The sequence below is a fragment of the Scatophagus argus genome, chromosome 5 (genome assembly GCF_020382885.2).
Source record: "Scatophagus argus isolate fScaArg1 chromosome 5, fScaArg1.pri, whole genome shotgun sequence".
NCBI lineage: Eukaryota > Metazoa > Chordata > Actinopteri > Scatophagidae > Scatophagus > Scatophagus argus.
The window spans coordinates 3,487,452-3,514,359 of record NC_058497.1 but is presented as its reverse complement, the minus strand read 5'-3'; the positions used below and the strand labels follow the sequence as shown (position 1 = coordinate 3,514,359).

The 26,908-nt window shown below is 39.2% G+C and overlaps 1 protein-coding gene across 1 annotated transcript; it reads right to left on the bottom strand.

Annotated features, from left to right (window-relative positions):
• Nucleotides 1-1,568: 1,568 nt before the first annotated feature.
• Nucleotides 1,569-14,520, bottom strand: zgc:113279 (uncharacterized protein LOC553749 homolog). The gene is made up of 13 exons (XM_046388902.1): nucleotides 14,457-14,520; nucleotides 13,367-13,494; nucleotides 13,115-13,280; nucleotides 12,302-12,423; nucleotides 10,642-10,666; nucleotides 10,454-10,500; nucleotides 10,164-10,311; nucleotides 9,753-10,059; nucleotides 8,738-8,843; nucleotides 8,280-8,426; nucleotides 6,158-6,218; nucleotides 5,444-5,607; nucleotides 1,569-4,327 (listed from the first exon to the last, which is right to left on the bottom strand). Exons 1-13 carry the CDS (start codon nucleotides 14,518-14,520, stop codon nucleotides 4,295-4,297), a joined length of 1,518 nt encoding a protein of 505 aa, XP_046244858.1. The 3' UTR covers nucleotides 1,569-4,294.
• Nucleotides 14,521-26,908: the final 12,388 nt, after the last annotated feature.

Genomic DNA, 26,908 nt, shown 5'->3' with positions numbered 1-26,908 from the left:
TCTGTGAACGAGGGACATGCCTCTGAGCTAGCAAATCCCTAGTCTTGTTTAAGCCCAAGTAGGAGTTTATTCCATCACCCTGGATGAGACAAGAAGCCCTTCAAACTTGTTCATGACTTTGATTTTAGCATCAGATGCAGCTAAATCTCGAACTCCTCTCTTGCTTGTTTGAATTTAGCTTCCTTATCCTCTAGAATCTGTTTCCTTTTTAGAATGGATGCTTGGGCAACCAGTCTAACTCTCCATTTCTGCCTTCAGCCAAGTAATCAAAGCAGAAGATGCTTGATAGAAATACACAGAAGCTACCTTGGAGCTGTGTTTTAGTGTTGAGAAAAATCCGTTTGATACACTATGCAATGGCTGCACCTCTTCATTGCATTCGACTATTCAAACCACTTCAATTTGGTTTTCCTCTGAAATTGTTGTAGTAACCCGTTAACATTAACGTTAGTTATGCTGCTATAGGCTTAGATTGCTGAGGGACTTCCCATGATGCACTGAGCTTCTCTCTCTTACTTTAATTCTCCTTCTGTACATATTCATGTCCCATCAATGCATGTCACTCTTCCAGGGAAGTAGCCTTTCTTGTCTCGCAGGTTCCTATGGATCATGTTTGAATCTCCGGCTGTGGTGAATGTCATGTGTCATTGTTTGTCTTTGTGTGTGTTGGCCCTGCCGAGAGGCCAGAGTTGAGCTTTTACTCACGATCACAGTAACTACGATTAGTTGTAATTCTTCTTTCCTTGTGGTTTCAAATCTTTCCACAAATGTCCTATAACTGAAGTTTAACTTATGTATGTTTACTTAAGAAGCAAAAGTGAAAGAATAAAACAAAAGTAGTTTTTGTATTCCATTGTTTTGTAGTATCTTCTTACAGGAGTATTCAAAATTCACTCAAATAGCAAACCATACCATTACAAGGAAACCATGGTTTGGTCACTGTATGAGTCTCAACTGAGAGACCTATTTCTTTTGGAGTGATGGTAACCTACATTGCTGTTCTAATAGAAAGCTTACATCAATGTGAATTAAATCCAGTGATTACGTTTTGATTTTAGCAAATTATTACTATTTAACTTGCTTACCAAATCACTCATTAGTCTTGACTTACATGAAATATTTTGCAAAACACAGACTATACTTGTATATCGTGCTAAACATATATGAATATAACTTGGCTCCCTTATAAAACAAATACTTGAGTCCTTATTGTAGTCACCACTAAGTTCAGTGTTCCAAAAAACAACTGATGCAGTTTAAGCAATATAAAAACATGATATGCACCCCATTTTCCAAAGGACGTGATACTAATTATTATTACCATAAACTCCCCATAATACATAAACTTGAAGGAAACCTGAAATTTGCTAGATACTTTCATTAGCTAATATTTTCTATCTTTATGTAAGTTAGGTTCTTTTCTTTTTTTTCTCATGTGCTTGTGTGACAGTAGAAAAACCGTTGACCATTTGGCATTCCTTTGTCAAACAAAAAGGAAAACAAGTTTTCCTGTGGATTATCCTCAGAAAGTGGCATTAAGTCTAGCAATTAAGAAGATGAAAGACTTGTTAGTTAGCACAAAAGTTTATTGATTTAACTCAGAAAGATGAAAATGCACAAATTATTACAGAAGCATGGCTTATACCCACTACCAGTGTTAACCATATTTAGCTTTTATGAATTATATTTGGTCTGTCACAATAACCTGATGGATAACTACCATACACTGCAAAAAAAATATAAAAATATATATATATTGGCAATAAATGCTGTCTTTGTGTAAGTATGTTTGTACGATGGCATATTAAGACAACAAAACAATTAAATAACAAAAGGGGGAGGGGGTAATATTCTGGGAAAAATTCTGTGATTAAAGTTGTACATTTAAGAGGAAAAAAAATCTGAATATTATATGAGGTTATAAATTTTCCAATAAAAACGAAGAAATTCTACAAAAAATTTATGAGAAAAAGAAATTTGCAAAAATCAAGTTTTGTAAACTCTGGAAGTCAGAGTTAAGTTTGTCTAAGTAATAACATATTAAAACACCACATTCATAGGCAGTAAGTTTTGGCACTAAAATATCCTATTATATTAAGAAGCAGCCACTGACATGGAACTAGAGATGCGTTTTTTTGAGATTTTATTTCTCGAAATGACTTTTTTCTGTGAATATTACCTCCCCCCTCCATATTATTTTTTACTTAATAGTCCTAATATGCAATTTGATGTTTGTTACATCACAAGTGAAATTCCATTTGTTAAGAGCAAAGCCAAATAAATTTACATTTGTGTTAAAAAGTGCAAGCCACCAGTACTAGCTGATACCTCTCCTAACCCATTAATCTGTGAAGATCAGTACTAGTACAGTAGTACTAATACATCAGCTATCGGCTGTTGCTGGGCTGATGGTGGCAGGTTGGAAAATGTTAACAGATCACCCAACCCTAATATGTAACACAATTGTGAATTTTAGTTATTGCCATTTTTATCAAACCTGATGGTAACATTACTGACATCTGTTTGACACAAGGAGTCCTTATGAGCCTTCTACAGTAAATCCATACTTTTCTTTCATTTTCAGTTTTTAAAATAGAAAATACTCAAATACAAACACAACCAGCATCCCCAACATCTCAGTATACATTAAAACAAATCACAAAACAAAGACAGCTTTGTAACCTTCGTCTCACACTAAAGGCTTTTCCATTATCCACTTACAGATTGATAAACTTTGACATGCATGTAAGATCACCACCCAAGTGATTAATTCCTCTTTCACAGTGTTGATATAAATTCTCCCTTGTAACATAGTTCCCCAGCAATATGTAAGACATTGTAAATGAACAACAGTAAATACGTTGTTGATTATTTTTTAGAAGGCTACTCACACAACTCAGTCGCTCTCTTAAATCAGTAGATATTGATTATAAATGTACATATAAACCAGTTTTCCCACTAGTGAAGCGCTATATGTTTCTGTGCTTTGTTCAAAGTCAATAATTGTCATACTAGCCATACTGACCATCTGCCACCTCAAAATAATCGAATCCAAATCAATAGTATAATATACTCCTGAAGTCTGTCTATAAATGTGTTGTTTCATAACAAAACTATTTTACTACCATTTTCACCTGAGAAAAGTTTAACCAAGACATTGACACACAATATAACAAAAACCAAAAACATGAGGTCCTTGAAAAAAAAAAATATATATAGCTATACATATATAGCAGACTGAATGCAGGGTAAAGACCAAGCCAAGAGGAATTGGCCGTACGTCAGAGAATTGTTAGGTCCTTCCCCTGCAACCACTGAGCTAAACTAGCTAGGCTAAAACACATTCTGAATGCTTCTCTGTAGAACACAAAGGGATAAAACTGTTTAACTGATTATACATCTTGAACTCAGAAAGAAAGCAAACTAATACGTGTATTTACCAAAATGCCCGAGTGCTTTAAAACAGGTCAAAAATAGACCACATTACGTTACATTTGACAAAGTATCCTTTTCATGTGTAGACCATGTCCAAAGTACAAAAACTTAGAGGTTCTAAGAGAACAAAAACTCCACACACACGGCAGGCTAAAAACTGTGTTTGAGATGTGAAGGCAAGCAAATGAAAGTATATTAAAGTATATAAGTATACCCATGACCGTATAACGCTAAAACTTAATGTCCTCAAATATAAGTCCTTTAAAAGATGTAACATGTAAATTCCTGTTCTTATGGAAGAATAATCTTTAACCACATATAGATTGACTGGCTATTGAAAAACAACTATAGAAAAGTCTTTATTGACCCAGTAATTGGAATGGATACAGTAATTAATAACTAACTGTGGCACTGTTACCCTATTATTATTACTTAAGTTTTTGCTTCAGGGTACTTTTCCTTCCTGCTGCAATGATTTGTATAAGGTGTCCATACTTTGACACTACTGGACCCTTAAAACTGTCATGAAAAAGCACATAGGATTTTACATGTGGATCTCCTCAGACACATTATTGAGGACAACTTGTTACTCCTACGTAACAAACAATGGAAGTTTCACAGAAACCAACTTATGGGCACCTAATGTTTCTGTGCAGGTTACAAAAAATACCTGATTGCAAGTCAGGCATTTTTACCTCACACAAAACCTTAGATGCTTTACATAACAGGCCTAAACTCATGCTTGGAGAAAGAGCAGCAATGAGGTTCTTCTCTCTCTAAGACAAATTCAAGCCTGAACCAACTCAGAACATTACTGTCGGGTCTCCAAAAAGCCCTGCCGGGCAGGTGTGCCGGCTGGTCAACCGATCATAGGGTGCATACTGTGGCTCCCCTGAGAAAGAGAGGAAAAATAATCAGCCTGTAGCTCAAGCACAATCAGTTTTTCTGCAGAAGTGTAATATGCAATAATACTTTAGAAAAAAAGTTCTTGTAACAGCCAAGTTTCAGAGACTAATTATCCCATTTTGAAATTGTTTGAGCCAGTTTGTGCAGAGACTTCTGACCAACACAGACTACAAGTTTGTAGCCCAGTCAGTTTGCAACGCAATTTACACACCAGTGAACACATTTGGTAAATGAATTAATAACAGAGAGAAATCTTCTAACATCCTAAGACTGACAGGAATTCATTAAGTCATTAAGTAAGAGCCAACTTCTCATGAGATGTTGGACAAAAGAAATGTTGACCTGTGATCACTAGTTTTTATCCTCTCATAGCATCCCAGTGTTGTCAAGACTTGCCACTGTTCCACTGAAAGGCATGCTGCATGTGTAGTAAATACATCTAAAAAAAACACGAGTTGAGTAAAGCAGTTCTGCTGCTTAACCAGCCTTTGGGACTACTCATCTTCCTTATGCAAGACTTGACAACCACTGCGTTTGAAGTATCATACAGAGCACAAATAACTCTGTATGACACTTCAAAAGCATACCAGCATACTTCACAGTACTCTACGATAGCATACTCTATGAAACAACAAACAACAGATGACAGGGAGGATTTAAATCTATACGTTAGTAAATAGACACTCAGTACATTTTGTTTACCAAGTTCACAACTGACATTGACTCATTATTTGTTCATGATGCACTGTCCCACCAAAAAGCTTAACAACAAACAAGGAACAACTGTACTTGATGTCTTGAGCACTGTTTAAATGTCTCCTGGCTACAACACTTGGGTGAGAGTGAGCAGCCAGACATCAGAGCTGCTGACAAGTCTGTTGGTCTGAGCACACACCAAGTTTGTTTTACAACTTGTTACCCTTTACTGTTTCTTTTCCGATCATAAGTCACTCAGCATCACCACCAAATGACATTCAAATCTAGCTCTAATGCTAACATGACCAGAAGCTCTTAGATCCAATCAATGCAGTGTAATAATTAATGATTGATGCTTTTTTCGCATGTGAAAAAGAAAAGAGACCAAAGTCTTACAGTTTCGTACCATGGTATGAAGGTAGCTGCCCATCTGCAGCAGACACTCCAGGGTCTCCATCATCTGCTCCTGGCGCAGTGTGTGGAGTCTGGTTTGATTGGGGGATTTACTGCTTTCCAGCTCACGTACCGTGACTTTCAGAGCCAATGAGGCACACTGGAGGACACTCATCCCTGAGGACACACAAAAATGGCTGGATTACTGGCCTATAGGAGCCTTCACTCTCTACAGCATTCAGCTTCAACCAACTCTTCAGCTTCAACATCCAAACATACCTGAACACACAGATGCTGGATGTCCTGCTTCCATTCCCAATATTACTGATGATGGTACACTATTGTCTTGTGGTTATTTTAATTTTCAAATCCTCTATTGTCAAAATGTGACATTAAAGTGATTGTACAATTACTTGATATTTTTTTATACAGAAAACGTACAATGTTTTGTTAGAAGAGCTGACTAGATTCATACTTTTAAACTTGATTTGAGGAATAATTGTTCTTCTTGCAGTCATTTATTTTATCACAATTATTTAGCAACTTTTTTCTGCTATGTTTTCAATGTTTTTATTTTTTGTATTTTTTTAATAATTTTATGCATATTGTTAAGTCATTCATCCTTTTTGCTTTACTTGTTAAGCACTTAGTAAATTTCAGTTCTGAAAGAGAACACAGTTTATCATCATTATCATTTCAGAGCCTCGAGGAGTTGAAAGCTTCTTACCCGAATTATCAGTGGCTTCAACGTCAACATACACACCATCCATCAGCGCGTGTTTTAGAACCTACAGAAAACATGCACACTGGTTAAAGATAGAAGTTCACATGAGCCAAGATCCCAAAGAGCACACAGACCAGCATTACTGGATACAGAACAAATCCTTCCCAGAAAAAAAAGCCAGATGTGCAGATATGCAAATGAAGCACTCCAAATGTGAGTACAAGACAGCATGAATGTGCTGTTAGGTAAAAACAAGGAAAGCAACCATTTTGGAGACCCTTTTAATAATAACCGTTTAGGCATGATGAGAGGAAACAGAAAGGTGGCAGTCCTTGAGTGGTCCTGTGAATGACTCGCTGGATGGGGAACATCACCATCTCTGACATGGCTGATGTTTTGAACCAGAAGCTGTATGCAGTTTGCGTGCTTACACAAGATTTAACAATGTGAGGAATTCAAGGAACACATACCTGCCACTTACACTAATACAGCTAGAGGTATGTACTGGTTGATGGTCTAAAACAGTGTGTGAACTAACAGTTATTTTCATTATCAGTTTATTTGGATATTATTTTACTGATAAATCATTCAATCCATAAAGTGTAAAAGTGAAGTCTTGAGATTTTTCTTTGTTTGCCAACAAACAAACCCAAAAATTTAAATCTTCATATTTGAGAGGCTGGAACCAGCAAATGTTTGGCATTAATGACTGACTGACTGATTCACTGAGTAATGGTTGCAGCTCTGGTCTAAATGGAGTGAAACAGCACAGAAGGTTGCAGGTTCTTGCATACATGGTGCAAGAAGGTGAGATGGCGTGAAAAAATTTGACAAATGTCGACACCTTGATTAAAGTGCGCAGCTTAATGCGTTGTCCAAAAATAGTTGAACACACTTCAGTCTTGTCAAACAACATGTGCAGTATGTATTTAAGCTGTGCTATAAAAGTCAACACATCTTGGAGAAAACCTTCCTTTGAAGCATGACAGGTTGTCCAGGTTGCTATTTAGCCTCGTCGACGACAACCTGACTGACTAACAACACGATCTCAATGCTAGAATCACATACCCTCACACATACACTGCGTGCTATACTGATCCTCTTTGTTCTCTGCAGCACACATGGCATGAGGCATCGTCCTCGCCACACATTACACTGGTGAAATTCATTCAGAGCACAGTGAAAAACCAAAGGGTGACACTAGATGACATACACAGATGGTGTGTCTTACAAAATCAGCTGTGTTAGTCTATGTCACAGCTTTTCATCACAGTTTACTTCACAATCTCGATCCAAGATCATAAAGACTTTGCATACAACTCCAGCCATCCTCACATAAAAATCAGTATACATGTGTACCTGCATAACCTGTTGGTTTGGATCAGAGCACTTATTAACTTGACAAGTGGCTCATGTTGTGCATCACACAATATGTGAGCAGTACTAAACTGTGCGTTGCAGGAAGACATGTCTGTAATGAGGAAAAAAAAGTTGATGAACAGGTTGTCCTAACTGCCTGTTCTCTTGGCCACTTAACTTGTCATCTTTTCAAATACGTCATCTGACTGGTGGTTTTTCTGAAACTAGACAGGTTATTTGAATTGCTGCTTCAAAAATCATGGAACCAAATGAAAAGGTGCTAGCCTTGCATTTTTTTGAAGGATGTGTTTCCCCCCCCGCGATTCCAAAAAAGCTGGAATGCTGTGTAAAACATCAATAAAAACAAAATGTAATCATTCACAAACAAACTGTGTTTATCAACAACAACTGTTTTAAGTGTTCCTGAGCCCATGTATTAATATCCTTTATACAGTAATGTGTTTCACAAAGTGATGGAGCTTGCTGCATTGTTGTTTAATGTTCCAAACAGGTGTTTCTTTTAACTTTTCCACGACTTTCCAAGCCTTTTGCTGATGCTGTCCCAACTAGTTTGAAACATGTTGCTGTTTTCAGTTGAGTATATGTCAAAAAACAATAGGAAATGATTGCATTCTGTATTATTTATGTGTCACACGGTGTCAACACTGTTGGAATAGGGGTTGTACCACATGTCACATAAAGTGATAAATGACAGGGACCAACCCAAACACATTTCAAGCAGTGGAGAGGAAAACACGGCTCTAACCTCCAGAACTCTGACGTAGCCTTTCTCAGCACTGAGGTGGAGGCAAGACTTTCCCGAGTTGTCTGTGGCATTGACGTCAGCCCCCAAACGGATCAGATCTGCTACCATCAGATGGTGGTTATGCTTTGCTGCATGGAGGAGGGCAGTCTGTGAACAGAAAGACATTAACATGAATAATGGTGACAAAGCTTGCAGAATTTGTGTTAAAAACATCACTACTAAAGATGAGTTTGTTTTTTCTTGTATCCATGTTTGAGGCATCACTAGGTGTGTCCAATGAACAATGAACAAATACTGATAATCATGATTGTGGCACTGCTTACAGCGTAAATGTAGCTCTAATAAGTAAGCCACATTTATCTATATTATCATTATTATTATCTTACTGGGGTTTTTAGTTTGTCCACTAGTTAGTTCCAAATATACAACAACTAGTCTCAAAAGTCTGTGAACTGTACCATTCCATCAGAGTCTCTGAGGTCCAGGCTGTTGAGAGCAGCCATCCTTTTTGCGATGCCGTAGCCCAGTGCCCTCTTCCCAATACATGCCACTTTATGGAGCGCTCTGGAGCAACAAGCACAACACCACATTATTTACACAAAAATACTTCACTACTACAAAGAGAGAATATGATACCGCAAGAGGAGAGCAGGTTTGAACCTGGGTAATACAACATGTAGTTAGTTGAGACTTAGTTTTCATAAAGTAAGCTGAGAAAGAACTTTGCAGTTGCCTGCAAAGGGCCTGCAAGTTAGAGTGAGCTCAAAATGAACAATAAGAGTCCTTTTTCTCCACAGACATTTTGACTTGTCAACCCAGAAAAAGCACAGCTGTTACTAATAACGTTACCGCTGACTTTTTTACAACTTCTAACCAAAGACTGAACTGTGAACTGGAAAGTACCACTAGCCACATCTAATTAAAAGATATGGTTAAAAGATACCGGGACTTAAGGGCCTAAGACGCTTCCAAACAGACATGTAGACGGACAGATGTGGACACCACTGAGATCAATTGTGTTCCTGTGTTCCTATGTTCCTGGAGTCCACTTGGAGGATGCATTCCAAACATGCACAGACATATACTTACTATAACTTATCGTAGGACATGTCCACACACTCTCATAAATTTGGAGGTATGTGGACATCTGCAAATAGCCTAAGCATATGTAACCCTCTGATGGACAAATTTACATCACGCGGACACTTGCGTACTTGTGGACACAAATTGTATAACTCTGGAGTGGACTAAAGACTGTCTGGTATACCTCTTTCTAATACTACAATCCTGGATTTAATTTTATTTTTGCCCAGTCGATACTGACTCAACTTGAGAGCATTTATTGGACTTAATGCAGCTGCCTCCGCAAACAGAACACCTTAAACAGATGAGTAAAATCGATTCAAGTTCTCCATCAACAGGTGGATGCACTTCTTAATTTCCACACACGTGTGATTCGTGCATCAAACTCACGTCCTGCCTTGTCCATCGGTGGTCAGCAATACAGCATCAGAGATGTGCCTCAGCTGGCTCTCCTCTTTCTGCAGCTGTGTCCAGAAAAAGGCAGCGCTGTTCAGGTTCCAGTCGTGGTTCTGGTGATCAAACCACTCCTCCTCTCTACCACTATCTCTTCCATTGTTTCCCTCACTGGACAGCTGGATGCTGTTGTGCATGAAACCAGGAGGGGACGGGGCCTGGTGGTACTCTGCTGTGCCTGGTGAGTAGGTCATGTAGGACTGAGGGCTGGGGATCATTTCATCGGACTCATCGCTGTTGTACCCTGCACCATAGTGAGAAGAAATGACATGTGAGGAGTCATGGTAGCTGCTGTCAACATGGTCAGAGGTTATAGAGCAAGGAGTGATCTAGTCACTTGTGAATTACCATTTGGAGACCACTCAGGAGACATAGAAAGGTGGGAGGAGCACAAAGACGGGGAAAGGGAGGGGTAGTTGTTGCCGGTCCTGAGATCCTCCTCCAGCACCTCAACGATGATTGCCAGCTCCTCCAGGCTTTTAGAGGGGCGTTTTCTCTGAAAGTCAAAAGCAGGTATGCCAAGTTATGTGAACAACTCCTAAAAACAGAAGTGATTTACTGGATTCTATGTGTGTGGAGTGTCACGACTCTTGTGGGAGGCCCGGGGAAGGGGGGTGTGGGTGTTTTTCAAAACTCACCTTGGTAGTTCGGCGTCCTGCACGAGTTTTGACTCGTTTCTTGTCTCCTGCGGAATGAATGTCAAATTTAAGTCAGAGAATACTATACAGTGTGTTTACTTAGCATACTCTAGCTGGTATATAACTCATGAAATGCACATAACGCCACCATTAAATTAGGATCTCTGACGGATTTGGGTTTTACTGACCTTTGACATTTTTGCCGTGGAGCTCCTGTGTTCACACATTTGTGCGTCATGAAACGAAAACAACAACAACAGTGGTATCAGTATGACTTGTCTTCCATATGCCTGAGATTTTTCCCTCAAACACAAAGTTCCCTGCTCGCAAGCATAATACTATAGATTCTATGTCCAATGTACAATCTGCTTGAGGTCTGGAGTTTGTTTGTTTCAAGTACCGTAATTTCCTGACTATAAGACTATACTTTTTTCTATACTTTTTTCACACGCTTTGAACCCTGCAGCTTAAACAGTGACGCGGCTAATTTATGGATTTTGCCTCGAGACAAAAATGACATTGAGAGCGACAACGAAAGAGAGACTGAGAATGTGATGAAGTAATTCTTAGGCTGTTCAATTCCGACAATGAAGAAGAAGACGACTTTAGTGGTTTTAGTGCGCAGGACGAAGATGAAGATAGCGTTCAATGACTTTTCTGGTAGGCTATTGTTACTCTGTTACGGGCACTGTTCGGAAAAAAAGCATTTATTTAATTAAAACTTAACTTACTGCGGCTTATAGACAATTGCGGCAAATGTACTGTAAGCAAATATGGGTAGAAAGTACACATTTGGAAAGCCAATTTTAATACAGTTAAGTCTGGTTCGTATTAAAAATGATTTGGCTGCTATACTGACACAGTCAGGAAAATCAACCAAACAGTTTTGATTTCATTACCATAAAATGACATTTAGAAACATAATAAAATGAAGAAGACAAAATAAAAATGTCTGATAAACAAATCATGACTGCAGAGACAGTAATGTTCAATTAGCTGCAATATTTTTTGGCGAGTAGCTCATTCAAACACAAGTCATCAACCACATATGTGCCCAGACAAGGGTTGGGCTCATATGTGGTTAATATCAAAGTCTATTTCATAACCTTGATTCAAGATCTAAACTGCAGTCTTCTTTCTCAGTTTGTGACCCACAGACTGTAGCCTGACTTGAAATAATATATGAATTTCTCCATTTGTACCATTAAAACACAATATTACATTAAACATAAACATACATTTTTTACGCAAGCTCCTCATCCACCATGTTGCTGGCTATAACTCACATTTCATTATTAACATTACATCACCCAAGGAAGATCAGTATGAATTAATTTGTCCAATTGGCACAGCCATCTAAAATCACTTAAAATCACCAGATTGACCACCTGCCCAAAAAAAATGTCTTCACACACTAAACTGTAGTTCATGTTGGTCAGACTTCTAAAATTTATGTAGTGAACTGTATGTAGTAAACCTTTAACAAATTTCAACTTCAACAACTTCAACCTGGCAGCACTGAAGACTTATACAATTGGCACAGTGTCACAGTGAAGTTGACCTTTGACCTTCTGGAAGGTCTTTACCATTTAGTTCTTCCAGACATTTGTGAGAAATGTTGTCATAATTAAGGTATGAATTCTTAAGTTATGGCTAAAAATATGTTTTTGAGTCACTGTAACCTTTTACTATGGAAATCTAATTAGTTCATCCTCGAGTCCAAGTAGACGTTTGGTCAAATTTGAACTAAAATATTGCATCCATGAGAATAGGATGGATAGACAGACAACCTGAAAACATCATGCTTCCAGCCACAGCTGTCCGTAGTGCAGTAACACAAAAGGTTACCTGAGAATCTTGAGGATCCCAGCCCTTTGCTAAGCGAATGTTTCTCAGAAGATCCTTGACTGGCATTTTGACTCGGACTCCAAGGTAGACCTTCTCACCATCATAAATGGAACATCTTGTTCCTGGTGAAGAGATAATGGATTGACAACCTATTAAGTTAAGTTAGGTTAATGACGTAGCCTACTGAAACCAAAATGAGAAAGAGAGGGGATGAGGGAGAGACATAGCTCCAAAACCCCCCCCCAAAACATCATATAATACAATTAACAAGTGATATACTTCAGTGATGCTTGACTAATGCATGACTCACGATGATTTGACGCATAAATTAATGCTGGATGTATCATGAACGTCTGTTGTTAACCATAAACAAATGATGACGTTGCTATGACGTTGTGTGTATTAGTACACACTGAAAAGATCATCAGTTGAGAAAAGTTACTTTTCTACATTAATTCATATGCATCAAGTTAGCTGGATTCCACACACATAAAACTTTATTTCAGACCCTGAAAGCAAAACAGTACCTGCTCTCACAGAAATATGAAGTTAGTTTGTAATCAAGCTCGCTTGATTACTTGTAACTTGTACAAATTCAGGAGCATTAATAAACTTTGGTGTGAATCCAGTTTACCCGAACTAGAGTAGCTTAATTAATTATCTGTTATTATGATAACGTGAGACGAGGCTTACTAGAGCCACAATGACAGTCTCAACTTAAAGTGCTTTGTCGGGAAACTAACACGGTGATTGAGCTTCTGTGAGCTTCCCCGCGCCGGAACACTGAAACTTTGTCTGAACCAGTTCTCCTACCTTTTTTACTAGCGTCCACATCTTTGGCATTAAAACCGGAAACAGGTGCGTGCGGCTCAGCTAAGCCAGCCGCGGCTTCCCCTGGCACCGGAGCGAGCCCGGATCCGCTGTCGGCCCTTTCATCTGCCGGGTCCTTTCGTTTGTACCGTCCTCTCATCTTGTACAACTGCGGAAGAAGAAAATACCTCAGCGAACTGTGACCAAACTGGACTTTATCATTTCAATATTAACAGTTCGAAGTAAAACACAGACCCAGTTCCGGTGTTTTTGAGTAGCTCGAGCCGTCCTCCTGCCACCTGTTTGTTTGTCCAGGTTAGGAGTCTGAGCCGTACCTGTGGTAATGCGACACTGGCTGTGCAAGATGCCGACGACCACGCCTCCTGCTCGGAATAAACAAGCCTGTACTCAACACCCATATTAAGCATAACATGCTTCTGTAAAAAACAGTTCAAGTTAGGTTATATAACGATGTTAACCCCCCGGTTCACTATATTTAACCGCTTCGCATTTAATATAATCAGAACCTACATGTCCAGCATTCAGTCTGAAGGAGGGAAAAGAGACATCTGACACAATACTAACCTCATCTTACTGGAGTGTAGCCCCTAATTCACGATATTCTGAGGCTTATTTATTTTCACAGAAATAGACAGGTGTCGAGCTTTAATCCTAACCCAAGCACTGGCTAGTTATTTCTTAAAGAGTTCAAGTGATGGCACTAATGCAGAAACCATACCTTTATAGCACACATCTAGTCAGACTTGTTTTGACATGTTTGCTGCTGATGGAGAGGGGTCTCACAGTTTGCCTTCTGCAGCCAGCTAGAAGCCATGCAAGCTCTCCTAATAGACCCCTCTCTGCTATTTGGTAGCATGAAAAATGATCAAATAAGATTTTTGGAGGTGTTTAACAGCTAGGAAAGTCACCAATAGAAGCTAATTGTTCACTGGCGGTTTATGGCACTTCGAAGTGGCTCTCCCTAAAATGTCATGCAGAGTTTGTTGGAATCCGGTAGCTGAAATATTTGTTTGATCACAGATGAGCATGCGCAGAGGACCAAGAAAGTTGAAAACACCCATGCACAATATTGAACAATGTTGGCAACACTTATGTTGAGTTGTTGTTACTACAGTCACATAAATGAACCAGTGAACTACCTTAGGCCATGTGCTTGCTATTTTTTTTAAAAATCTATTTCTGTGCAGCAAAATGGATGCACAGAGATAAGTGTATCCTATAAAAGATGGTAAAAGTGAAAAATTTGGAAAAGGTTTTAAAGCAGTGATGAACTACCTGATGGGAAGGAACAAGCATTTACTGAATGCTAATGAAACATGCTAACCTGCTAACATGCCCGTTCTGCTGGGGTTATGTGTGGCACGTATGATGTTTTCCTTGTTCACCATCTTAGTTTAGTTAGTATGCTAACATTGCCAAGTAGCACTAGTCGCAAAGAAGAGCTGAGGCTGACGGGAATGAAGTCAGCATTTCAAAAATCAACGTACTGAACAAATTAGACATTTGACCTGATAATGGTTGTATGAAAACCTCTGGTTTGCATTAACTTTTCTGTGGGTTGACTGATTATTTTTGGTGTTTTGAATCTGTTGTGTAGTGTAGCGAGTAAAGAGTGTGAATTATCTCATTTACACTAATATGCTGAACAAATAGGTATATTAGCAGTAAAGCTTTTAATCTTCAGCAATGTGTCTTGCTAAAATCCCCAGAGGCACAGTTTGCAGGCAGTCATGAGACACGCACTGAGCATCCAGGTTTCGCCCATATGAGTCAATAACTAAGCAAGCAAGTACAGCAAGCCTTGAAATGAGCAGTATTGTCGGTGTCTACCACCAACTCTGTGAAGTGTCAAGTGTATAGTGATACTGAACTTGTTTGCTTAAAATAGCTGCCTGTTGTATCTGCAAACTCGGCTGACGTGAACAGAGGGAAAGTATTTTAAAAATGTATCAAAACAATAAAGTTTGTGTGCATAAAACCAAAACAGTGTGTCAAAAGATGCCGAAAGTCTCTGCACAGTGGAGGGGAACTGCACTATCTGTTGGTCAGTCTCTGCATGTGACCTCTTTTTCACACATGTAGTCATTTAATCTATTTGTGAAAATAAAATTATTGTATACAGCAGCCTTAACTCTACTGCCTAAAGCTTTGAATGGTGCCCAATTGTTGCCTCATATCCAAATTTCCCACCAGCCTGCTTTGGGCATTTTAAAATGTAACTAGTGACCAAACACACTATAGTCTTCACAACTCACCCACAGGTGAGACATTGTCAAGCTCAGAGAAATGGCGCAGGCTGTCATCATCTGAATGGAGAAATATGACCAAAACTGCTTTTTGTCACAGAACGTATGCATTTTTATGTACGCAGTGATGTACCCATGCCCGTGCTCTGTACAAGGAGGTATGGGTGATCAGACCTCACTTCTCTGAACCCCAGAGGAGGCAGAGGCTGGAGGATTAACAGCTGAATTGGAATTGAATCCTCTCCAGCCAAAGGAAGAGGTAAAACTGCCGCCACACAGAGTGACAGTGTGTGTGCTGTGGAATCAAGGACTCACAAAGTATTTTGGTGAAAAGCTATCCCGATGAATTTCTGTTGTTTTCCACTCTGATTTTTTTCTGGGCATGTTAAAAATGGAGAATAGATTATACTTTTGGCATAATTTAATCCTCAGTGTTTCTTTCTGAGAACAGACTCAGCAGGTGTACTCAATACACTCAAAATGTGTTGAATATTTGCTTACAGAGAGATGATTCCTCTGTTGTCCTGTTTTGAAAAGCAGAACACATAACTAACATTATGCTATTATGCTAACATATTCAAAAAATAGAAAAATACAAACTTGTTTTCATCTTCTTGAGTTACATTCAACCAGTTTTTTTTCTGTAGAAACTGTACAAGCCTTCACTTGCATTATGTGCATGTGTTGTTGGTCAAATGGGTTTCTGTGTAGCTGCTGAATACTTTCACTGCAGCTCATAACAATGGTTTGAGTCACATGTGGTTGTAAAGCTCCATCCTACAGTATGACTGAAGACCTGCACAGTGCTGCATCCTTGCAGTGGATTCGTTCTTTTGATGACTATTCTTCATAACACAAACAAACAAACAAGCAAACAAAAACAGGATTTTTTTCCATTCTCTCTGTGAGTCTCCATTAGATCTGAGCTGTTAGCTGTTACGCAGTTTCTAATCTTTAAATATTTAACCTGGAACCATCCATCCATCCATTTTCTATACCGCTTATCCGTCAGGGTCGCGGGGGAGCTGGAGCCTATCCCAGCTGACTACGGGCGAGAGGCGGGGTTCACCCTGGACTGGTCGCAAGTCAATCGCAGGGCCAACACACAAAGACAGACAACCACACACACTCACACTCACACCTAGGGGCAATGTAGAGTAGCCAATTAACCTAATGTGCATGTTTTTGGTATTGTGGGAGGAAGCCGGAGTACCCGGAGAAAACCCACGCAGGCACAGGGAGAACATGCAAACTCCACATAGAAGAGGCCAGACTGGGATTCGAACCTGGAACCCTCTTGCTATGAGGCGACAGTGCTATTAACCTGGAGCCATTTCCTAAAAAAATAACACCACACATACTGTAACTCAAGCATGTGGATAGAACAGTAGGTGAAATGGTGAAATATCCAACTTATATCTAAGCATAAGATGTAAATACCATTCATGTAAATACTGCACATTTTCACTTTTTTAAATTTAATTTTAATTTTATTATTTTTCTTTAAATTTAAATTTTTTATTTACCTATTTTTTGGTAGCAGGGACATAAAGAATTTCACTGCACATTGTACCGTGTATGATTGTGTGTGTGACAAATAAACCTATCTTGTATCTTGTATCTTGTAAATCAGCTTTGCAATCAGCAATATGAAAATGCTTCTCATTGTGTCAAAAGAAACAGTGTGGGAGAGGAGGTGGCACAGCTCTAACGAGTCAGAATAAGCTGAGATTGTTTTTATTAAATTCCTAAAATAAAAGAGATCTTTCAAAAAATAAAACCCAACATACGTTCAGTCTGTGTAGATAGTTCAACTACCTTGTCTTTGACCATGGTCATTCATTCATTTACAGTTTAGTTAAAATTCATGTTTAAACAGTATCGATATCAATTAAAAACTGTACATATGTAGGCTATATTTATAACCATGTGTGATGACTACTTCAGCTAAACAATCAGATTTTGTCCTGATTACAATGAGTCAATCAAGATGTTGTTGTTGTACTTTAATTCTGTTCTTGCTTCTGCTGCTGTCAGTGTGAAATCATGGCGATCCTCCTCCCTATGAGCACAAATCTGAATAATAAAATATATGATGTCTGAATTCCCTTTAGCTCCTTCATGTTCAGGCCTCTTGTGCTGTGCAAGCAGACTCATTGTCAAGACTTACGGGGACTTACAAGAACTACAACACAGCCACTAATGGGAGGTCAGAGAGAGGCTCATTATAGGGTTTTGGGATTGGGTCTAATGTTAGGTGAAGAAAAAGGTGATTCTGTCTAAATGATCAAAGTTAGTTGTCTTATATTGGATAAAAATTGGCACTGCTTACACACCAGTGCTTTTATAATGACTTTGTTTTGACCAGTTTTGACACATAACACATGTATACAAATGTAGACACTGTGAAACTTTTATTCATAAGAGAAAAAGAAAATGAATATTCTACTGTGCATTTCAGAGGCTGATCCTCTCATAAGCATGGTTCAGGCTGAGAAATGACAGGCCTTCAGTGGCCTAGCAGAAATGCCAGAATAATTCAAGCATATGAACAATGAACAGGAAGGGGAAGCTTGGTTTGAGTGTAAACTTAGGCTTTTAATCTATCTCCAAACTGCTTTTCGTTGGACTGATCGTGTGAAGCCTATCACACACACCATGAAATGATGCCTGCACTGGCTGCTACAACCAAACTTTCAGCCTCTCTTGCATCATCTCCTTATCAAGTTCCATAATATGTGATGTATGGTGTTGTCGAGGTGCTGCATACTATTTGTGTCCAGCCCTCTGGCGCCATCTAGTGTTGTATGTCTGTTTTTCGCATGATTTGAAGTTATAAAGGTTACCACCAGGTGGCAGTAGTGTATAAGAATGAAACCCCTAACAGCTGGGACAGAACCGTCTGAGTGTTGGCTCTTGTATTTCGTTGTTGAGGCTTGTGAAAATTTCTTTTATTCTTTTTTCTGAATCAGTTTGTTTTAATTTCTCTGTTTTTACTTTTGAAGGGGAACAAAGAGCAGTTGCTGTCCGTCTTTCCCTTGGTGTCCATACATACATAGAAACAACTAAATAGGCTTACTATTAAATAGTGGGTCTGCCTCTGCAGACATCCCTGCCACACAATGAAGCACAAGATATGACTGTGTATGACTGTTACTCAAACAAATGTGTTAACATTCAATGGTAAAGGGGGACATTGTGTGCACCGTTGTGCCCTCAAATAATTTGCAGTGCAGGACACACTGCGTCTGTGTGTGGAGTATTAAATCATGGTTTGCTTTGTTTTGTTCTGTAGAAACTGTACAAGCCTTCACTTGCATTACGTGCATGTGTTGTTGGTCAAATGGGTTTCTGTGTAGCTGCTGAATACTTTCACTGCAGCTCATAACAATGGTTTGAGTCACATGTGGTTGTAAAGCTCCATCCCACAGTATGACTGAAGACCTGCGCAGTGCTGCATCCTTGCAGTGGATTCATTCTTTTGGTGACTATTCTTCATAACACAAACAAACAAACAAGCAAACAAACAAAAACAGGATTTTTTTCCATTCTCTCTGTGAGTCTCCATTAGGTCTGAGCTGTTAGTTGCCAAAGCAATTTCTAATCTTGAAATATTTAACCTGGAACCATTTCCTAAAAAATAACACCACACATACTGTAACTCAAGCATGTGGATAGAACAGTAGGTGAAATGGTGGAATATCCAACTTATATCTAAGCATGGGGTGTTAAACCAGTGATAATATGAAGAATGCTTTATGAGGTTTTTGGATGTGGATCAGTCAAGTCAATCATCATTGGGCTGTGAGTCACTCAAATTATTTTGTGTCTAACTAGTTACAACCAGATAGACGTATGTTTGATCCATCGCTCCGTCATTTCAAATTCAACGCTGTGCTGCCACCTCACCTGACCTCATCTGACCTGTAAATCATCTACTTTGATGGCAGTCACAAGGGCCCAAGTGTCAGGAACGTCAGTTTTCCCCCAGTTCAATTTCCCTCTTTAATAATAAGATAGTGGGACAAGTCCATGCAGCGTGAGGACAACCTGTCTGTCTGGCCCATGCATGTGAGTGATGACTTGGCCAGGGCCGTTCTTAGGGAAGCTGATGTTTAACTAAGATAAACTGAAAAAGCACCTGGCACAGTTACCCATGCCCCTGCTTTGAAACCAAAAAGGGAAGTTCCATAACTTCCTGAATATGGCTGCCATACAGAGGCATGTCTCAGTGGCTTCAAGAGATCATCAAATGGTCAAAGATGTAGGCTTTCTCATTTTATATGGAACCCTTTTTTGAATTACATGTCCTGTTTTTATGTTTGTTTGTTTGTTTTTTAACTGTATTTATTTATTTATTGACAGATTTTGTGACCGTCCTGCTGCGCCTCGACTTTAGGGGTAAATGACATGAAAAACAGGATATCTGAATATCAGCACTAAGTGTAGTCCTTCAGTGCCTCACCCTCACCAAAGGATAGCAACTGTAGCACACACACACTGCCTCTCTGAACTTACTGTTCTCTGCTTCAGGCTGCAGCTGACAGTACGCATGGATTATCATTTGTTGGTGAAAATCTTGAGACTGATTTGGGGACGATGAGATGGCTGCTTAGCTAGATAATCTTGTTGATAAACATGCTGTCAGATGATATTTACTGTTTGTACATGACATTATTGACTTTGAATGTTGCTGACATAATGTCAGAGCTGAGCCAGCGCCGAGCGGGCGTGAAGTCTCTCTCTTTGTTGCCAAGTCATATCTAATATTTCTGTATTTACTGGAGTAGTGAACACTGTTTCCACTGCAGAGGATGCTGGGATGGTCATGATCGCTCCAAGTCAAAACCTCAGGTGTAACCAGGGAAATGGAATTAGGGCTTTTAAAAAATGTCAAATTTGGATTGCAAAACACATGAAAATATAAATTCATGGTCTTCATGTTTTTGTTTTGTGATCATATAATGAACTTTAGAGGTGTCTATTATCTGTGCATTGGATGCTTATGTCCTCCATGTTGTCCAGTAATACCTGATAGGTATTATCCCTTACTGATATTATATAATTATATTTTTATTATGAATTCATTTGTAAGTAACAATTTTATATCTTATTTTCTATTACTACATTTGTTGTTTTATATATCATCAAACAATTTAACTTTTAACCAGATTATGTTTATGGGTAAAATCTTAACTGTCAACTCAATATAAATATATAAATGTAATGGAGTAAAAAGTACAATATTATGCATTGAAATGTGCTGAAGTACATAAGTAACTTCAAGTCACAATACAATCTACATTTTATTAGACCATTTTAACGCTCCGTCGTTATATACTGTTATTATATGCTGCTGAATGACAGAACCTTCAATGCATTCGAGGTAAATATTAACCCAAACAAGCAACTGAAGGGATTTTCCAGATGTGTTTCAGATTTTTTTGGAACTGATGTTGTCTTTACACTGCACTGCTGTTTTCCATCTTATTATGTAGACCAGTGAACTTACGAACTTGCACCCACAGACCAAGAGTGTGACAATACTATACTAACACTGGAGAGTTTGGTCCTTCCTCACTGTTTAACCACTTATTCAACATGAGCAGCTGTGCAAGCACTTTACAGCTTTTTCCTCTCTTTTTGTTTCGGGCTCTCTGAGCTCAAGCCTGGGTCTTCTACACAGGTGAAGGGCCAGCAGACACTGTCCTCCCTCTTTACACACTGAAGTGCAACATACACACGGGTGTGTTTTATGAATATATGGCAGAGACAGGGAGAGAGAGGGAGACAGAGAGAGTGTGTTAGTCACTAAATGAAAGGTGAAAGTGAAGCCACAGACCCAGGAGCACATTTATTTGCCTTGCAGGTCAAAGCATGTTTCAGGCACTTTAAGGCTTGGCATGTACACACAGGTCAAGAGCACACACACACACACACACACACACACACACACACACACACACACACACACACACACACACACACACACACACACACAGAGAAACCACTCCTTTGTCCCAGTCAATTCACTTTTAGCCTCTTTCACTCCCTCTGGCTGATTATCTGCTATTATTACTGCTGTTATCTACCGTCAGATTCCTTTATTTGAATTCAGTGCTGGAAATATCAACACACACAAAACACACACACGCCACAGTGGCCTCATTGTCCTCAACAGTAGTTACATGTGATCACTATATGCTGAACATACGTACATTGGTTTTTCATGCTGAACTGCACCCTTAAGAGACAAAGATTTATGCTGTCATTTGTCAGTCATTTGTCGCCCAACTCCGTGTTGTCTCTGTTTCAGTCACTCCAGGCCAATTAGTCTTTATTGGCAAGATGCTTAAGATGTTGAGATGTTGCCAAGGCATAGTCTCGTCCAGTCTTTTTTTGGAGGCTATGGAACATCTAACTTTTGGAGAAAGAAATAGAGGAGTATTTGAGAGAATGAAAATATTTTAGATAAGTGGCTGTAAAAACATGAACAACTATTTAAATGTGGAAAAATAATAGACCATGTTTAGCAGAATATTTACTAGAAATGTTTATCTATCTGCTGAGTCTCCAGGGTCTTTTCCTGCCTCAAGTGTACATCCCACCCTCCTCTGCACTGACATCGAACATAAACAGTAACTGTGTCTGTTCAGGTACAGATTCATTGGTTAAATTGGGCTTTACTTGATAACCGTTGCCACGACAGCAGATTGGCCCTTGGGGACCTATAGAGGAATGTGTGTACTGAAGTGTCCTGTACAAAAGGCCTCAGGCAGCTTGTCTTCTCATTTCTAAGTAAGATCTGACTTGACATGTGCTGTGCTGTTTTGTCTTTTCTATTGTGGTCATTGTGTTTTCAGATGGCTCATCACATATTTAGAAATGGAATGTAAGCCTGTTGTGAAATACAGGTGTATGGGCACATCTAAAAAAGATCAGCACATGAGTCACACCAGTTATCTCTCTCAAAGTCAAGTAGTTAGGATAAGCTGTGTTGAGGATCCTCTGTGTCTTGCAGGCTCTTGCAGTTGATAGTAAGCTCAGATAGTAATTCCCTGTTCTTGTCTGGGTCAGTAGGTGATAGCATCATGAGTCCTTATAGTGTATCTTACTGAAAGCAGTAGAGATACTGAAACTCAGCCCACAGGCTAAACTGACAACTGAGGCTCACACTGAGAAATAACTGTTACCTCTATTGACAGATGGCCTCATCTTTCTCTTTCACTCATGTTTTGCAGCCTCCTCTCTCCCCCCTCTCTCTTTGGCACACTCTTTCCGGCCAGTCATCTAGCTGACATGCTGCTGAAGCAAATCCAAGCTGCGCTTATTTGAACACCAGTGAGCCCGAGTGAACACCTCATTACGAACAATCACAAACCCGAGCTCTCCCCTCTTTTGAAAACCTCTTTGCATCAGTTATCTACATTATGCCACACTTTGCATTACTCACTGCACACATTCAAAGTCCAGCTGCACACATAAGTCTAGTCACATTGTGGAGTGATGGACGTGTTGGGACAGCCACGAAGCCTGGTGTGGAGATGTGAGTGTGGACTTTTTCTCTGATCTGTGTCTTCTTAGGAACTCAGCATGATGCTCAGAACTGTATTGGCATTACAGTGTGGGGACGTCATCCGGTTGACTCACATTTCATCTGCAGTGAAAAGGTTAAAAATATATGTAGGGCTTACACAAGCCTTTGAACTTGTAGCGACTACTATCAAACTTATAAGGAGTATTGTTTTTGTCTAAAGGTGTTTGCCTTCTTGTCATCACTGACAATGTATGATAATTAAAAGATGGAAAAAGTGGTATATGTGTGCATATACAGTATACGGTAAGAGTGTATATATATATATATATGAGTATGAAAAAGAAATAAAAACATTCATTTAGGCACTGAAACATGGTTGTGGTTTTTGTGCGTTGCTGGTCAGTGAACCCTGAAGTACATGCAGGTGCTTCCCTCCTGCGCTAGACCAATCCAGGCCATGCAGTTTCAGGCTCAACATAAGAACAAGATTGCATTTAGTGTACAGATTTTTGCAGCTGTTCGCTGTGCTAATCTGATGATGGTTTTTGTCTTGAGGCAAAACATCCTGCCGACTGTCCGTATGTGCTCAGAAAGAAGGAACTAAGCTAAGCTGTCTCATAAATTGAATTGAACATCAGACTATTGTTTCTGTTATGGCTGACTGGCTCCAAAAGAGAGTAAATCTCTCATTTGTGTGTTAAACTGTACAGCAAAAACAAACATGTTTTCAGCCTGGAACAAAAAATGATTTTGGTCTCTATAGCTGATTTCCCTGTTTGTAAAAACTACACAGGGGTGCATTTTCGCAGAACTCACTCATTTAAACTATGTTAAAACTTGAATTTATGCATAATTCAGGGTGTGCTAGCTGCTACCTGTTTGCTAGGTTTCACCTTAGCTAATCCGAGTCGACTCTCAGCCCGGTTTGCAATGTTGATGCTTTTTGGATAATTTTTCCGTGCAACTATTGGAAATACAATATGACTTGCCTGATTGTACTGACAGATTGTCCAGTCTGTGCTTTACCTCTTTGTCCATTTCTGGATTAGCCAGGAGTCAGGCAGAGGCAGGCACTGCCAGAGACTCTGTGCATGTTTCATACAGTCTATGGTACAGGCCAATCTTACACCAAAGCATGTAAGACACATGCCAATTTACTGCGGGATTCGGTGTCAGTGTCATATTCGCCCTTGCTTAGCCATGAAAAGAACACGCTTGTATGAAGGTACAGTACCAGCAGGATTAATGGGAGCAAAGGAAAATTGTAGTAAAAGGAGCAACCAAGGGAGGAATGATGGATCATACATAGGACTTTATCACAGGAGACCATGATTTGTTTCCAGTGTGAAACCAATAATCAACACTGATTGCTTTAAGGAAATAGTCATTTGAACCCAAACTGTGGTGTTTTCCTAAACTGAACCAAAGTGTAATCGTCACCTGAAATATTTCTCAGCACATTTTATTTTGAAAGTCTAACTCTATGAAGTCATGTATTTATTATTGTTAACTTTGCCATGGTATTGCACCAAAGCATGCAACAGGATCCACAAATCCATTGGAGACTTGTCAGTGTCACGTTTTGTCTTCGCCAATGAGGGAAAATTACATGGTGAGCGTGATTCTGGGCTTGACAGGTACAAGTCACTGTTTGAACTGAAAAGAACATAACCTGTCTGCAACATCACCTATGGCTTAGTGGTTTCTGATAACAATCTCTCTGCAGTTTACATAGTCAGAACACAATGTAATGTGATCATGATGGTTTAAAGGTATTTTAGAGGCTTTTGTTTACAAGCTTCAGTTCAATCCAGTTCAATTTATTTGTATGGTTCCAAAATCCTGACAGAAATTATCTCATGAATAATGAAATGACTGGAAATGCAACTGCTTGCTGCTTGTATCAGAATCATACTCAACGCACTCACAACATCTGGTGATTTTAATCTCTGATAAACTCAAGAACAGGAAAGATTGTGATCATTTGGCATTTTATGTAACTGCTTGTACGTTTCCCTTTGAACATCTCCTTTGAGCATCAGACAGGACATAATGGAAATATTTTATAATTACAGATTGTTCAACTAAAGAATTAAAGATTGAAAGTACTTTGTGTGCCTCTGCTCTGTCTGTAGATTTATGTGACCACAGTCATTTTGAGACATTTACTCAATTACCACAAACAAATGAAGGCCTTGGCAAGAAGCCTGATGGTTTGTACAGGTCTGTGCTCTGCCTTTGATAGACTGGTGCTACCAGGACACATTTGGAGGGAATCATATCAGAATGCTTTGCTTTGACTGCTTCGATACTGCATGGGGAGAAGACAAGACCGGGAAGGTGATGCTGATGCAGTGCTGATATTGGACAGTCTCACATTAATTTAACAATTTACAACTTTCATTCTTTATGGCTTGCAAGTTTTTATTTTACAAGTCAGTCATACAGCAGTCAGGATATCACTGTGGCTTATAAAGCTATTGCCAAGAAGACATACTTCTTTGAAAATAAATAGATAGAGCTTGATAAAGAAAATAGTTACATTAAATACAAGCATATGTCTCACATTGTAATTGCAAACAGTGTGCTTCCACCTTGTCTTTACACCGATGCTTTTAGAAGAGAAAGACATGGCCCACTTGAGGAGGTATTTCTCTCTTCTGCTCTCCATCCTATATGACATCCCCCCATAAACAACTACTTTTTCAAAACTCAGTAAACCAGTCTTCAAACAGACGCTTAAAAAGGAGTTAAAGCTGTTATTGCTGAAAAGCAGATTGCAATGTAATGAAAAGCAGAACTGGATTTAGCGTTTCTGGCCTCAGGGTGCAGTAAAAAATGTCAGAGAAATGTATTGCTTAAGTAAAAAGGCACCTATGTATGTGTGCATTTGTTAAGAAGAAGAAGAGTCAGCTTTATTGACAGTATATATATTTTTACATACACACACTGAATTCGTCTTCTGCATTTGACCCATCCTTAGTTGAACACACATGCAACACCCGGCAAATTACATGCAGTGAAACACACACTGTTTTTTGTCTTTTGTCTTTATAACAATCTTTGTGTGCAAAGGTGACCTATGAAGAGATTCTCATTATTCCCACTATGTAGATTAATCTAAATGCAATAAAAGTGAACGACACACTGCATATTTTTCACAGCAAATGGTAAAATCTCATATAAACTTTAATAATTAGGAACTTTTTTAAAACTACAAACTTCAGTTTATTGTGATCTGTTTTCCCTCACCATAAGCTTTTGTCATCCTGTCACCCTTTTTGGATTCAGATGTTCAACACATCGCAGCATCAGTCACTTTTTCGTAATCTATTTTGGGCCTAGCAGGTGGGCTCCAGTGGCTATTGAAACAACAGTTTTTTTTTCTGATTCACTTTTCCAGTGGGAAAAGACTCATTTTGTGAGCACAGCTTTATCACTGGTGGCCCAAAGGTTTTGACATGGGAGGCGAAAGCATTCATCTTGTTTTCTGAGTGTTTTAGCCATGGCAGAGAGTGAAACCATCTCTGGTTTAATGCACAAGGACACGGGTTAGACACCTGCGCTGGATCTTCATCAGTCAGCCTCCCTGCTCTGGCTGCAGAGCTCTGCAGTTGCTGTGAGGGGGTGGGACAGCTGTGCTTAGGCTGATGCAGGAGCTCTTGTTGCCTCTCTGGCTTGATAACACATTCCACTGGGGAATTTGTGTTTCCACTCACTTAACCTGAACTCCCCTTATCCTCAGCTCCAACCAGCCACCTCTGCCATGCTTAGCCATAACCTGACCTGCTATGGAAGACACTTTTCACCCACCCTCTGATCAGATATTGTTTCATGATGCTGTAGGCACTTTGGTATGTTTTTTGACAAGTGCAGGAACCTTGAAAACAAAAAAGAATAAAAGTGGCCCTCTATTTTTGAGAAATATTTTGCTAAATTTATATTTCTTATCAAGATCTTCTGAATATACTAGTTGCATGCCTCAACAGATCA